General features: G+C 56.3%; 1 protein-coding gene across 2 annotated transcripts; it reads right to left on the bottom strand.

The window, feature by feature from the left end:
• Positions 1-219: 219 nt before the first annotated feature.
• On the bottom strand, positions 220-14,099 carry PGF (placental growth factor). 2 transcript variants are annotated; one of them, XM_055436884.2, is made up of 7 exons: positions 13,696-14,099; positions 12,423-12,465; positions 7,892-8,088; positions 6,423-6,499; positions 4,470-4,499; positions 4,302-4,364; positions 220-959 (listed from the first exon to the last, which is right to left on the bottom strand). In XM_055436884.2, exons 1-7 carry the CDS (start codon positions 13,768-13,770, stop codon positions 932-934), a joined length of 513 nt encoding a protein of 170 aa, XP_055292859.1. In that variant the 5' UTR covers positions 13,771-14,099; the 3' UTR covers positions 220-931. The 2 variants fall into 2 exon arrangements, with proteins under 2 accessions (XP_055292859.1, XP_055292861.1); XM_055436886.2 differs by lacking the exon at positions 4,302-4,364.
• Positions 14,100-14,416: the final 317 nt, after the last annotated feature.

Below are 14,416 nucleotides of genomic sequence, written 5' to 3'. Positions count from 1 at the left end.
GGCCAAGCCTCCATTCTGGGAACACCTCATTATGGAAGAGCGGGCCTCAGGGTTTTGCCTAAAGCATCTGGAGAAGATGTCCCAGTGACTGCAGGCTGGACCCCCACCCACCCCCCACCCCCAGGCAGCCTTGGAGCCCACGTCCTCTTTCCTCTGTCCCCCTTCCATTTCCTGCTGTCGTCCACCGCTCTGGCAGGAACACTCCCCTGAAAAGCAGTTTCAGAATAGAATACTTTATTCAAGAGAATCTGGCTTGGCAGTCAGACAGCCACGCGAGGGCAGCTCGCTCCACGTCCAGCTTGGGGCCCACTCTTTGCCTGTGTCCTTGAGAGCGGCGGGATGGTGATGCCTTGGCCACAAAGAACAATGTCCCAGCACAAGCAGCAGTTAAGAGGTGAGGTGAGACTGAGGGGACGAGGAGTGGCAGAGGCCCCCCAGGCAAGCGCTGTTCTCCAGAGCTGAACGTCTGACCTCCAGGGTGCAGAGTGGCTGCCCGCCCACCCTCTCAGCAGGGCCAGGGTGGCCAGAGCAGGGGCCTCCACCCCCAACTTCCACCAGGAGCCGCCCCAGCAAGTGTTGCTGGTCTGTGAGGAGCCCAAGATTCCGGGAGGGCAGGTGGTGGGTCTCCAATCCTTCCTTCTCCAGCCTCCTGGAGACCCCCAGGGCCTCTGGGGCCAGGCCTGCCCCTCACAAAGCCACAAGTCTTGCTCCTTCTCAAGCTGAAGCTACATGGGTCTGTCTTCTTTCTCTCACGTTCTGTTTAAGGCACTGAATTCCTGAGGGTCCTGTCCCGTGGAGGGAGTGAGTCATTCAGCAGGGATACAATTGGCTAATAAATAGAGGGCAGGTGCCAGCAGGGAGGTAACTGAGAATGTGACGGTAATAAATACACGAGCCGGCTGTGGGGGGTCTCTCTCCTCCGAGGGACTGGTTACCTCCGGGAAACAGTATCACCGCACCTGCCAGACACCAAACACAGAAAGAGGGTATCAGCCCAGGGTGGAGTGTGGGGTCCCTCATATGGGAGGGAGGACTTCCCGGAGAGGAAGCTTGGACAGGGGGCATAGAGAGCCTGCAGTGCTCCTGGATCTCTGCTTGCATGAGGCTGAGAAGCAGCTAGGAACTGGTCTTCACCAAGCACTTACCCAGGTGCTCAGCCCTGTGCCAAGCACTCTCTCATTTACCCTTAACAATATTCCACAAGGAAGGGCGCAATTACTATCATCCTTTGGCAGATGAGGAAACGGAGGATCAGAGAGGTTAAGAAGCTTGCCCATGGTCACACAGCAAGTTAGTGACAAAGCCAGCTTTGAACACAGTCTGGCTTCATGCACCAATGCCTTTGGTTACTTTGGGGCAGCGATCTTCAAATGAGGATACCGGAACCCCTGCATGCACATGAAGATTGTCCAAGTCCTATGTGAGTGTTGGTGTTTTTAAAGGAATCTGCTCCCAGCCTCTACCTGCACTCTGCCCGAAAACTGTCTGCGACAGAGGTTTGCTTCCCATCATCTCATTGCCAACGGCCCTTCTCCCTCAGAAAGAAAGGAAGCTCCTGTTACAGTACTTTGCCCCAAGGTAAAAAGGATTCAGGGGGACACTGAATAAAAGAACAGTTTGATAGATATTGGTGTAGGTGGTTGAGAAAAGAAATATGGTGAACTATTGGGTAACCAAGTCTTTTGCAAGTTGGGTGGTTTCCACGTCTGCTTACAACAAAATTGAAGAGATTAGCTAAGTCGTCAGCCAATATATCAAGAGAAGTGAATTCTTACAGCAGATCACTTTCAGGTTTTCGGCAAATATTGATAACTTGGAAGGAGCTCAAGTGATTGAGTAACACCCAGCCCCATTTACTTATTTATATGAACAGGGTTTTTCAATCTTTTCATCTGCAAAAAATGAACAGGAATGGAATTACTGCTGAATCCCATCTCAGTCTGGCAGGAGATAATGTTCATTGCCAGGTTCATCAACTAATTGAAGAGAAGTAGCTGCATCCATCTCATTGAGATGCAACCCCAGTAAGATTGATTGTCCTTTTATGCTTAGCATCTAGTAAAAGATAATCTATTTGTGCTGTTTTAAACAATGGGTACCACTAATAATTACTGTGATAATTCATTCCAAGAAAAAATTTAATTTCAAGTTTTCTGCTCACAGGAAAATTTAAAATAATTCAAACTCATATACCATTGTTGAGGCAGATAAGACAAGGTGGTACATAAAAGATATTTGACTATTTAAAAAATATTGCATTAGGCTGAAATTCTGTGGGGAAAGTTTAAAGACATGTTCGAGGGAAAAAGAAGCAATGGAAATATGCACCTATTAAAGGAGAGTGTTCAGTCTGCTTATTTCTTGGAAGCAAGTTGAAGGCAGAATCCTCACCCTGCTGGTGTTGGAGATAGGTGTGTGGGGTGTGTGTGTGTGTGTACAATATATAGTGTTTTTTATACTTTAAGAAAACATGGAAAATAGTTTCTATTTTATAGTAGGTTTTAAGTACTTTACATACATTATCTCATCTAATAACCTTACAGATTTCATATTATTGTCTCTGTTTTATAGATGTGGCTTGGGGAGACCGAATAACTTGCATAAGTGTTGAAACCTGGATTCAGACCCAGTCCAGCTGACTCCAGAGGCTGAGTGCTTTACACTGTGCTGTACATTCTGTGTGATTTTACTCTGAGATGATTAAACAGGGTTTGCCCTGCTGAATTTGGTAGCGTTGGAAAGCTGTGGGACTTCATCTCTGGCTTCAGATTATGTTTCCTGCCGTGGAACCTGCCACTTACTGGTGCTTAGTAAATATAGAATCAGTGCAAACAAAAGAAAAAAAAAGGAGAGTGTTCATATATTTTTTTGATGTTATTAAACAATTTTTTAAAAGTGGATGATGGTATTAAATTAGGATGGCTTATTCCACAGGCTACATCTGGAAAGTGATATCATAGCTTTATATTAAAATATTAATATATTACATCCTTTGCAACTATACACAATGTTGATGAAAAAGGTTAATGTCGACTTAAAAATGAACAAGGGGGCACGTGGGCTTTGGAAGTTCTTTTAAGAGATTCCCGAATGAAACATTTGAAGGCTGCTACCCCAGCAGCTAGGACAGGACGCTTTCCATCTGGGGCTGCCCAGCTGGGGAGCCCTGTGGGGACTGCCAGCCCCTCCCCTAGTCACTGCTTGGAACCAGGGGAGAAATACAGGCTACAGGCCTGCAGGGACCAACCTCCCCAGAATCCCTAGCTTCACGGGGTGGGGTGGACATGTCTGCTCCTGCAGGGACAGGCTCATAGGGTAGGACTTGGCCAGCCCCAGCCCCGTGGCACGAGAAGATCTGTGGAAAAGACAGGACTGTGAAGACAGTCCTGTCGCTGGGAGGAGACCGGCCTGGAAGGAGAACTGCGGTGTGACTGAGTTACTGCGCATGTGAGCTACTTTATTTGTACTGTTTATGCTCACAGATTCGGGGTTGCCCTTTGCTAATTCTATTCTTCCAACACTCAGGCCTGGACCCCAGCCACCTTCTCCAGAGGTGAAGCCAAATGGACAGGTAACACGGACAAAGAAAGAAAAGCAAGTAGACCCCAAGGCTCCCTGGGAGAGTGAAAGAAACACTGGCCTGAGAGCCAGTGAGGGGCTCTACCTTCCCTAGGGCCTCCAGGAGGTAGCCCTGGCTAAATTTTTGGACTTAAAAAAAATTTTTTTTTGGCCACACCCTGCAGCATGTGGGACCTTAGTTTCCTGACCAGGGATCAAACCAGCAATCTGTGCGTTGGAAGGTAGAGTCTTAACCACTGGACCACTGGTCTGTGTGTGTGCTAAGTCCCTTCAGTCGGGTCTGACTCTTTACCATCCTATGGACTGTAGCCCACCAGCCTCAGTCCCTAAATTTTTGGACTTCCTAACACTAGAGTGTAAGCCCTGTAAGGGCAGAAATATTGGTCTGCCCACAAAAGTATCTGGCACACAGTAAGTGCTTGGTAAATGTTTGCAGGTCGACCGAATGCTTGTTTGACCCCGCTGACCCTCATTCTACACACAGAAAAACCAGGCTCAGAGAGGTGATGTGACTTGCTCCGGGCCACACAGAGACTTAGGACTAAGCCGGGACTGCTTCCTGGTTCTTCTCTCTGCTCACCTGAGGCTTCCGAGGCCCTGGAATCTCTAGGGTCTGGCCTGCACCACTGGCTTGTCCCTCCCCGACCACTGACCGTGCTGGCAGGGTGGGCGCCCCTCTGGCCCAGCCTCCTCGCCATCCCTGGGCACCCCCATGCACTCACAGGTGACAGTCTTTGTGATTCTGCTCCTCTCTCTTCCTCGGGCCCCTGACCCTGGGTCTCCTCCTGCAATAAGCCAAAAGCGTCAAGACGGAGCGGCTGGGGGCCCCCATGCTAGGTCGGGGGTTGGCAGACCTGAGAACAGCCCGGTACCCCTGCCAGGCTGCTTACCTTTTTGGCTTCATCTTCTCCCACCGAGGTCTGGAAAAACAGAGAGAGGAACGGAGGAGAATTAGGACAGCCGTGGGTGGGGGCTCCCTGGCCATCACTGGGGCTGGCTCTGTAGTTGGTGCTGAAGCCACTAGGGGGTAGCATGGAGCTAGTGAGGGAGAGATGCCCAGAGGCCTGGGGACTTCCACTCCCACTCCAGGCCCTGGCGACCCCACTACGAGAGGTGCGAATGCCCTCTTGGGGGTCCTCTCCACACCCGTCTGCTTGCCTCTGCTTCTTGGAATCAAATCTGGGGACTGAGTCTGCTCTCTGCAGCCTTTCTCTGTTCACTTCCTTCCCTTGCACCTGCCAGGGTGCCCTTTCCTTCCAGAGTGCCCTCTGGGAGTCTCCTTGCTGACAGTGAATGAGGGGCAAGGCCACCTGTCAAGGCACAACTGCCGCCACCCTACCCTGGGGACGTGTGACACTGCAGCAATCTCAGGGATCAGGGTGAGGGAGCGGGATGACAGGAGGTGATCGAAAGGCCCACAGTCACCAGACTTGCCCTGGCTCTGGCTCCTGGGACCGTGGCTGTTGGCCCAGAAGAGAGAAGAAAGGTGGCCCTGTTGCTCAGCCCTCTGGAAGGCGACAGTCTTCCCTGGGAACCAGGGTGGGGGCGTGGGACAGCGTGGTGACAGTCAGCTTTGGGCCAGGGAAGGCTGCCCTAGGCTGGCCGTCTCCCTTGGGAGCCAGGGCAGGGTACCAGCACCTCCTGGGACTGTCTGGTCCTGTCTCTGCCATCTGGGACCAGTCAGAGACACTCTTAGACCCTTAATCTTCTCATCTGTCTGCCCCAACTTAGAGGTGATGAGGGCAAAGGTGATGGGGAAGGTGAAAGGTCACTGTCTAGCACTGCCAAGGAGGATTTGCTACTGAACTGTTGTTACATGGCCAAGCCCTGGCGAGGGAGGATGGGAGGAAACAGATTGAGGCAGGGCTTCTAGCAGTGGTATAGGTCAGAGAGCAGTGGCCAGAGCCCTGGACACCAGGCAGGACCAAGCCCAGGGCAGTACTGGGGCTTCTGTAGAGTGTGGTAATGGCCATGAGAGGAAGCATGAGAAAGGGCAGGTTTAGGGGTCAACAGGCTGGGGTCAACCCACTAGCTGTGGCAAATCATGTAACCATAGCAAGCCTCGGCTTCCTCATCTGTAAAATGGGTGGTTAGGAGACCAAGGACCTGGTCTGTCTTGCTCACCACTGTATCCCAAGCATCTGAGACCATAGATAGCATACAGTAAGTGCTCAGTAGATGTTTGCTGATTAAATCAGAAAACACACTCAGGTCGGGCGCCTATGCTGGGCGAGGCACAGAGTAGATGCACCATAAGCGGTGGTTCTCCCACTCTTCCCGCCCCAAGATACGGCTCAGGACCTCTGGTCCCGTGCCTCCATCCCATGACCCGGAGGTATCAGAAGTGCCCCTGAACCGGTCGCCGGTGCCAGGCCTGCTGCTCCCGGGAACTAATGCTAAGAGTGCCCTGGGCGCCAGCAGCAAGAAATGTTGGGGAGAGACTCTGTCCAGTGGAGACTCGACCTTAAAGAAAGCCTGTGCCTCCTTCCCTCTGCCCCTTCCCTCCTACCAGGCTTTGTCTGTCTTTGAGCTTCTCAATCCCGTTTCCCCCTCCTGTGGGTCCAAGTGCCTCTTCCAGGGCCCTGGCATCCCCCTCCCAGTGCGAGGAGGGAGACGGCGTGCCCAAGCCTGGCCAGTTTGGGAGGGACCTGGCTCCCTCTGTCCCTGTGGCTTCTCAGTAGCTATGCTCCAGCTCCTAGGACCAGCTCCCTGGGCTGCCACCGGTCCCCGATTTCCCTGGTCTCCATCAAGTAGGAGGAGGCACGGACTGCAGCGCGATGGGCAACCCCCGGCTGAGGCCGCCGGGGGCGTGGGGGCTGTCCCGGCCGCACCCGAGGACCCACTTGCACTCGCAGCGGACGTGCTGAGAGAAGCTCATCTCCACAAAGAAGGGCGGGTCCAGAGCGCGGTACTTCACGAGCTGTGAGGAGACAAAGGTTGGGTGACTGGACTGTGGGGGTGGCCTGTGGGTTTCCAATATTCCACCCAGCCACCCCTTAGGGGAGGACCAGACTCCTTATTTCCCACCAGCCTTTATACGACATGGGCTTCCCTGGTGGCCCAGATGGTAAAGAATCTGCCTGCAATGCAGGAGACCTGGGTTCAATCCCTGGGTAGGGATGATCCCCTGGAGAAGGGATAAGCTACCCACTCCAGTATTCTTGGGCTTCCCTGGTGGCTCAGATGGTAAAGAATCAGCCTGTAATGCGGGAGACCTGGGTTCAATTCCTAGGTAGGGAAGATCCCTTGGAGGAGGGCTTGGCAACCCACTCCAGTATTCATGCCTGGAGAATCCCATGGACAGAGGATACTGTTGGCTTACAGTCCACGGGATCGCAAAGAGTTGGATACAACTGAGCGACTAACACTTGCTTACTTCTGTACTACACATCCTCATTCCGCTTGGTGTGTGGGCCAAACAGGCCTCCTACCTGCCTGTAGACCCGTGGGAGGCTCCCATCCCCCTCTTCCCAGGGCCATCAGCAAAGCACTGGGTAGGAAGGTGGCCCGTGTTCTGAAGGCAGCAAGACCTATGTTCAAATCTTGGCTTTTCCCCTTGCTTCAGTTCAGTTCAGTTCAGTTCAGTCGCTCAGTCGTGTCCGACTCTTTGCGACCCCATGAATCACAGCACGCCAGGCCTCCCTGTCCATCACCAACTCCTGGAGTTCACTCAAACTCATGTCCATCAAGTCAGTAATGCCATCCAGCCATCTCATTCTCTGTCGTCCCCTTCTCCTCCTGCCCCCAATCCTTCCCAGCATCAGACTCTTTTCCAGTGAGTCAGCTCGTCGCATGAGGTGGCCAAAGTATTGGGAAATATCATCTCTGAAGCTCAACTTCCCTCTGTGAAATGGGAATATCACTTGGCTCCAAGGACTGAATATTGAGGGAACATTTCTGAAGCACAGTGCTTGGAAATTTCTGAGGTTTCAAGTACTCAGAAAAAACCCCCAACATTGTGAGTCTGAGTGTGGAAGCAAAGCTCAGGGCACCAAACACTCCTGGTATAAAAAGGACGTCTTGAATCCGGACAGATTCCTTTCCCAACCTCAATCAGATATCTTGTGTCCTGGGGTAGGGCTAAACCAGAGCCTGAGAAAGCTGGTAAGGGAGCAGGAGAGGGGGACTCAAAGACGGGATGGGGGCTCAAGAAGGAGGCGAGCTGTGGGTAAGAACACCTGGGTGTCAGTTCGGGTCCTGTGACCCTGGCCTGCCCTCTCCCGGTCCCCTCTCTCGGGGGGCAGGCTCTGTGGCCCTCTGAGTGGCGGTGGGTGGCGGGGCCAGCTGGGGCCCGAGCAGGGTGTCTCCCTACCTGCATGGTGACGTTGGCTGTCTCCAGGGGCGTGCAGTGCATCTTCTCATCGCTGCAGCAGCCAGTGCAGCGCATCAGGGAGACGCAGGACGGGCTGAACAGGTGCTCCACCTCACTGGGGTACTCAGACACGATGTCCACCAACCTCTCCACCGGCCGGCAGTAGCTGCGGCTCCACACTTGCTGGAAGGGCACCACTGGAAGGAGGCACAGACAGCCGGCTCAGGTCCCGGGGCACGGCAGGCCCTCCCAGGTTCAGCCACATCCGCTCCTCCAGGAAGCCCCCAGCCTACGTGAGCTCTCCCCCTGCTCGGAACTCCTGATGTCAATCCTCTGGGACGGCAGCTGGGCCTCCCCCCTGCACCCCCAGCTCATCTGCTAGATGGAAATCCCAGGGGAACAGAACTTCTTGGGGGCTTGCGATTCTCAGCTCTGTTCTCAGCTCAGGTGCCGGCATCGGCCTCGGGGGCCTTGGAGCTCAGAGGAGTGTGTCCTGGCAGTCTCCCCAGGCCCTCTGGATCTTTCTCAGGGCCTGACCTGGTCCTCCCTTGGTCTTGGGGAATTGGCAGAATACAGTTAGCTCTGCAAGTTCTGCGAGACTGGCTTGCAGAGTCCCGCAGGGAGGGTGAACCTTCCCCTTAGTCCTTATTTCCTCTGCTGTCTGGGCCAGCTCCTCTGCCTGGTGGCCCAGACTGCAGCCAGCGATGTGCCCCATCCCCGCTCTCCATTTTTGGTTGGACTACCCTTGCATGGGCCCAGGGCCGCATCACTCAGATTCCCTCTTTTGGTCCATGCTCCTTGCCCCCTTCTCATTTCTAACCAAATAAAGCCCACCACCCACTCCTCCGGGCCTGCCCCCCTGCCTCCTCTCTGAAGCCTTCTCCAACTTGTCTGATATGAACAGATGGTCCTCTTTTGAGCATAACTCAGCCCCAAGGGCTTGCTTTATCTCCGTCACTGGTGGCTTTTATCATTTTTACAAGCGACTTGAGGCTCCTTGTAGACAAGCACCCAAACACCCAGTAAACACAGGCTAGGTAATTACTGATTGAGCAGATGGTGGTTCACTGGAAATTATCGGGGACATCCCCGACCCCCACGATGTCCTGGTGGTTGTGACTGGATCTTTGGGGGCCTGATCTGGAGTCTCTCAAAAGACGCTGCTCCTTTCGGGGAGGGCCTGGGGCCTGGACCCAAACACAGACTCGCAGGAAGTGAATAGCCAGAGCCAGGAGACTGGCTCCTGGTCCTGGCCCTGCGCTGGCTGTGTGACCTTGGGGAGGTCACTGCACCTTTCTGGGTGTATCAGTTTCTCCAGCTGGGGAAAAAGAAGAAGGCTGGGAAGAGATGGTTGCTAAGGGCTCCCCCAGCTCTGACAGGCACACTGTGTTTTTGTGTGCACCGCGCACACGACCCAGCCCAGCCTTGAGACTGCGGGCGGAGACACATCGCCAATCCTGGGTCACCCTGCCCTGCACTGGATGGTCAGCCTCCTCTGGTGGGGGAGGACAGGGGAGCTGGACCACCTGGGGTCCCTGCAGCCTCTGCCCTGGTTCAATGGCTGCTCCCAGCAGCCCCTTACTTCCTTCCACGGCCCTTCCTAGGAGGCAGAAGGGGCTGAAGTCCATTCTACTGAGCCTGCAAGGACGTGAGTCTCAGGGTAATCTTGGAGGAAAAATAAACTTCAGCCCTAGCAGAGGCCCTCGGGAAAGGCTGCAAGCCGGTGGAAAATACCCAAGAGGCAGTGTGTCCACGTGGAGCTGGCTGGGGCAGCACAGAGCAATAAACCATGCTTATCTGGGCGTCTGCGGCTCCATTCTGCCCTGTCTGTTGCAGGGGCACTAGGGCTGGGTCCGGGGATGGGAAGGGGACCAGAGGCCTCCCTGATCCTGCCTCTCCAGGCCTCTGAGCCACTCTCCCTGGACCCAAGCAGGAAACAAGGCCATGTGTGCCAGGCAGCCCAAAGCCCCAGGAAACTGGCCTTTGCAGGGAGAGGTCAGAGGAGCAGCTCCCTAATGTACCTCCATAAGTGCGTGTTTAGTCTAAAACCTTCATGAGCACTACATAACTCTCAACGTTTAATCTCTGCCTTGGAAAACGTAAATAACAGCAGAAGAACAGCCGGCTGCCAAAGTGCCATAGAAGGTTCAGGGTCCCGCCCCAGGACCAGCCATCAGGAAGAGCGCAGAAGGAGTGGAGGGGCCCCAAAGCCCCCTACCATCCCACAAGCAGACTCCAGCCCAGCCGGGCTGTGGGGCCACTGCCAGGTTAAGCAGAGCCTGGCAGGGCTGAGAAGGCAGAAGAGACTTCCTGTTCCCCCCACGCCCACCACACGGACTGTGTCAACAGGACCCAGGCTCCAGGGCCCTGAAGGGCCACACGGCCCAGACGGCGTTGGGAAAGGGTGGGGAAGGCAGTGGGCTGGGCCTGGTTTACCTGGTGGCCATCAAGGAAGAAGGCCGCTCATCCCTGGGGCTGCTGTCTGGGGATGTGGGAGAAACAGAGCGTGCTGGGAGAGGGGCCGGCTGAGAGAGTGCGGTGACCGCTCCCAGATGTGGGCTGAGCCCCTCAGCAAAGAGCTCTGCTCACCTGCTCCTGTGAGCACTTCCTCTGGCCTCTGACCTGCTCAGAGGCCAAGGTCTAAGAGAGGAATGGGGCAGGGCGGGGGGAGGGTTGCCTGTGGCCCAGGCAGGCACCTGGCTGCCCCCAGGGCCATGAGTGGGCTCCCTTGCCAGCCCCTGGGCAAGCTTCCTGTCTGGCTCCACCTGCCTACCACCCAGGACAGAGGAGATCCCCGGATGGAAAGTGTTTCATCCTGAAAGCAAGCTCCTGGGGAGGCCACTGGGTAGGGGTGGGGGGACAGGACTGGGCAGAGCCACGGGCCACCAGCCCAAACCCAGCAGGTATCCCCTCTGTGATCACTGGCAGAGCACACAGCCAGCCTGCCTCGAGAGACACCCTGTTCATGCCTGCTCAGCTGTGAGCCATTGGGAGGCTTGGTGTCATGCACTCCAGCTCTACCACATGTCCTGAGGGGTGTCTGAGCCTTTAGGCGACCCCAAGGGCCTCTCTGAGCCCCACAGCCTTCATCTACAAAACATGGAGAATATGAGTGCTTTCCTAGTTCACAACTTGTGGTCAGCATGGAGTTACAGTAAGTGGCCGATACTATTACCATGAATAGTAACAGTAAAAAAAAAATCAACGTCTGTGGCTGCAGAATACAGAGCAAGCTGTCTCTTGTCTGGTATTTAGAGGGGATGTCATTTTCAGGGTTTTGATAACTGGGGTCCAAAGTTCTTTCCCTGGTCACAATACAGGCTCCCTAATCAATGATGATGATGACAGGGGAGCTGCCCTAAGGGACTGACACTTCCAAGCCTCCTCACCCAGGTCCCTGGGATATACTCTTGGGACTCCTCTATGGAGTCAGAGAATTCTGCCACCTGGGAAAAAGAACCTTCAGATATCATTTGGTCTAATACTCCCATTTTACAGATGATGAAACTGAGGCTCAGACTTCTTTGTCCAAAATATACTAAAAGGCTCAAAAGGGCCATGGGGTGGAGATAGGTGATGGGTCCCTCTCCAAATCCCAGAAAGCCTAATATTGTGCCAGTCCCAGAGGGGACAGCAGGGCTAGGGAGAGGGTATCAATGAAATCAATGGCTGCTACTGCCCCCATCTTCTCAGTGCCCAAGGGGCCTGGGACTCAACCTGGCAGAGCATGCCCAAATCCAGGAGAGGCTGGCTACCAGGCAGTAGAGGGAGGGTGTTCCCAGCACGCAGAGGCTACCACGCGTGTGCGTGCGCACGTCCCTACACGCTCCCTTTCTTCCGTGGGAAGTGGTGTGTGGCCTGCCTGCACGTCTCGGAGAGGCAGGGAGGGAGGAGCAAGGCGGGGGGCCTGGCATGGGCCTCCTGTCTTCTGCACGTATGTCTCTTTGGCCAATGTCTTGCCCTTTGAAGATTCGCCCTTGATGCAACCTAGGGTGGGGACTGGAGGGGTTGGGGAGGGCGCGATTCACTTTGTCTGTGTGTAATCAATGCAGAGGCCTCCTCAGATCCCTGAAGCTCCTCCAGCCTGGCTGCTGGGAAATCCTCTTGCCCCTCCCTGGTCCTCTTGATTGCTTGCCCACTGCAGCTTGCTTCTGGACCCTCAGTCTGGCCCTTGGCACTCACCGCTGCACTGCTTTCCAAGACCCCATCTGCCCCCTTATATCATGCTGGGAAAGGGCTCTGAGCCAACTGTTTGGACACTGCATATATGCGTTCCTGCCCTGCTCTCTGGGTGCCCGGTGACCCTGGCCCAGGAAGAGACCTCTCTAGGCCCCTGGGTCACAATGCAAGGGGGATTTCTCAGGCCCTACCAACTCTGTCAGCTAGGGCCTCAGCTAGCTTGCAGACTCTTCCGACTTAATATCGGCCTGCACCCACTCTTCATGCCAACCCTTTCCCATCCACTGCTGAGCCCTGGGATGTGAGGGCTTGAGGAGCCCTCTACCACGCCCTCCCTACCCAGCCAGCTTACCTTCCACCTCGGATGAAATGTTCCCAGGAGACAAGGCCCACTGCTGTGGACAGAAAGGTGCAGAGGTGAGGGGACGACCTTGGGCCTCTGCGCTCTGGGGTCCTGTGCGTTGCAAGAGCAAAGAGGCCCCCTCCGGCCTCCTGCCCACCTGCTACTCGGACACGCCGCTCCATCTCATGGCTCGCTCTTTCCAGGTGCAAATGACAACTCGAGGGAGCCTGGATGGGTCCCACTTTCTCTGGCCTCAGTTTCCTCATTTGGACGGGGTGGGAGACTAGAGAAGTTTTGGGAGACCCATTTGCCTGCTATGTCCCAAAGATCTGGTGAGACTATGGGGGTCTCCCTTCTACCCAGCCCCCAGGCGGCCTGGCTAGGTCCTGTGCAGCTTGCCTTGGCTGGGTGCCAGAGCCCAGGGGGAGGCCATCAGCTGGTGGGAGCCGAGGCACAGGAGCCAGTGGCGCCAGGAGCTGCTGCCGCCGCCGGTAACGTTACACCTCTAAGTAGCCCTGCAGCAGGCAGGCGGGCAGCGGGTGGTACGACTCTCCTGCCCCCTCATGGGACTTACCCAGCCCACCCACTTCTGCGCTGGGGCCGGGGACTCCCAGGGCAATGGGATAGGGCTGTGGGGGTACCGTGGTGGGAAGGGAGCTTCATTGGCTTTGTCAGGATTTCACTGCCCCAGCTGGCTTGCAGCCAGACTCACCCAGCTCCTGGGAAAAGGGCTCTGCTCACTTCCCCAGGCCCTGCACTCAGGACCTCCGGCTGCCCACCCAGGGAAAGAGGGCACAGTGGGACTCTTGTCTCACCCCACCCCCGCCCCAGCCCACCCAGGAGCCCTGGGCTCGGCCAGGAGCCTTGGCGGGGGCAGGGCCCAGCCTCCCCTACCAATGGGCTCTTGGGCTGGCTTCCTTTCCACCAGGCCAGGTCAGAGGTCCTGGGGGCGCCTGCCTGGTCACAGGGCCTCGACCCTGACTACAAGGCCAGGGACCCGCCTGGGATTAGCAGAGAGATGCTTTTAGCAAAGCCACCGGGGGCTCCAGGGGCCAGACAGGAAACCTCCCTCCCTTCTCTGTGGCTTCCCTGCCCCCGCCAAGACAGACCCTGGGGGCTGGAGTCTGGGACAGTCCAGCCCGAGGTCTCCTCCCAGAGGACCGGGTCCGGCCTGGCTCCTGGGAAGCGTGTGGACATCCTTGGGGGTGCCACTGCCCACTGTGGGTCTAGGATATCAGAGCCCCGCCCCTCCCCATTCCCAGGCTGGGGCTGGGAGTCTTACCTGGGGGGGCACGGTAGGCAACGCCAGCCCCGTCAGGAGCTGCAGGAAGCAAGTGAACAGTCTCATGGTAGGCATCTTCTCAGACGTACCAAGCCAGGGGGCTCCAAGAGAAAACCACCATGCTCATCTCCAGGGGGAGCCCCTGGCGCAGGACAGGAGTTGGATGGGAGCTTGGATGCCCCCCTCACTGCTGCCCCGAGGTCCCCGTGGGCGGCCTGAGCATCCTCTGAAAGTCCTGGAGATTCTGGAGGCCCCCGCAGGTAAGGCTGATGCAAAGAGTTCGGCGGGGCCGGGCGGCGTGGGGCAGGCGGGTCCCTGGGAGGGCGGGTCAGGAGCCCCAGCGCGATCCCGGGTCCTCTCTCTCTCTCAGCCGGCCAGTGATGCGGCTTCTCGCTCAGACAGCAGCTCCCTTCTGGGACTTAAAGCTTGTTGGCGGCGGTGTTTCAGGGGCCGCGGACAGGGCGGGGCCGCACGGCCGCCCCGCCCACCGCCGACGAGGCTCCAGACCCGAGTCCCAGGGAGAGGCCGAGCCCAGCGGGGCCAGAGGGCGGCCGGGCGGCGTAGATCTGAGCCCCCGCTCCCTCGGCCCGCAGTGCGTGGAAGGGGCGATCCCGACGCGGACTTGAAGGAAGGCCAGCCGGACCCGTGACCGCATCCTCCCCGGCGACGTTCGGAGCCTGCCGCCTCCGAGCACAGGGCACCATCGGACTCAGGCAGCAGT

Source organism: Moschus berezovskii, chromosome 9 (genome assembly GCF_049115385.1).
Source record: "Moschus berezovskii isolate FMDL1 chromosome 9, NW_MosBer_1.0, whole genome shotgun sequence".
NCBI lineage: Eukaryota > Metazoa > Chordata > Mammalia > Artiodactyla > Moschidae > Moschus > Moschus berezovskii.
Note: the sequence above shows the minus strand (reverse complement) of the source record. Positions and strands in the feature narration are given on the sequence as shown.

Coding starts and splice junctions, on each gene's coding strand:
- PGF (XM_055436884.2), bottom strand. CDS start 13,770: ATGCCTACCATGAGACTGTTCACTTGCTTCCTGCAGCTCCTGACGGGG. Junction 4,500..6,422: donor CACGTCCGCTGCGAGTGCAA/GTGGGTCCTCGG, acceptor CTGTTTTTCCAG/ACCTCGGTGGGAGAAGATGA. Junction 4,365..4,469: donor GAGAAGATGAAGCCAAAAAG/GTAAGCAGCCTG, acceptor GGCTTATTGCAG/GAGGAGACCCAGGGTCAGGG.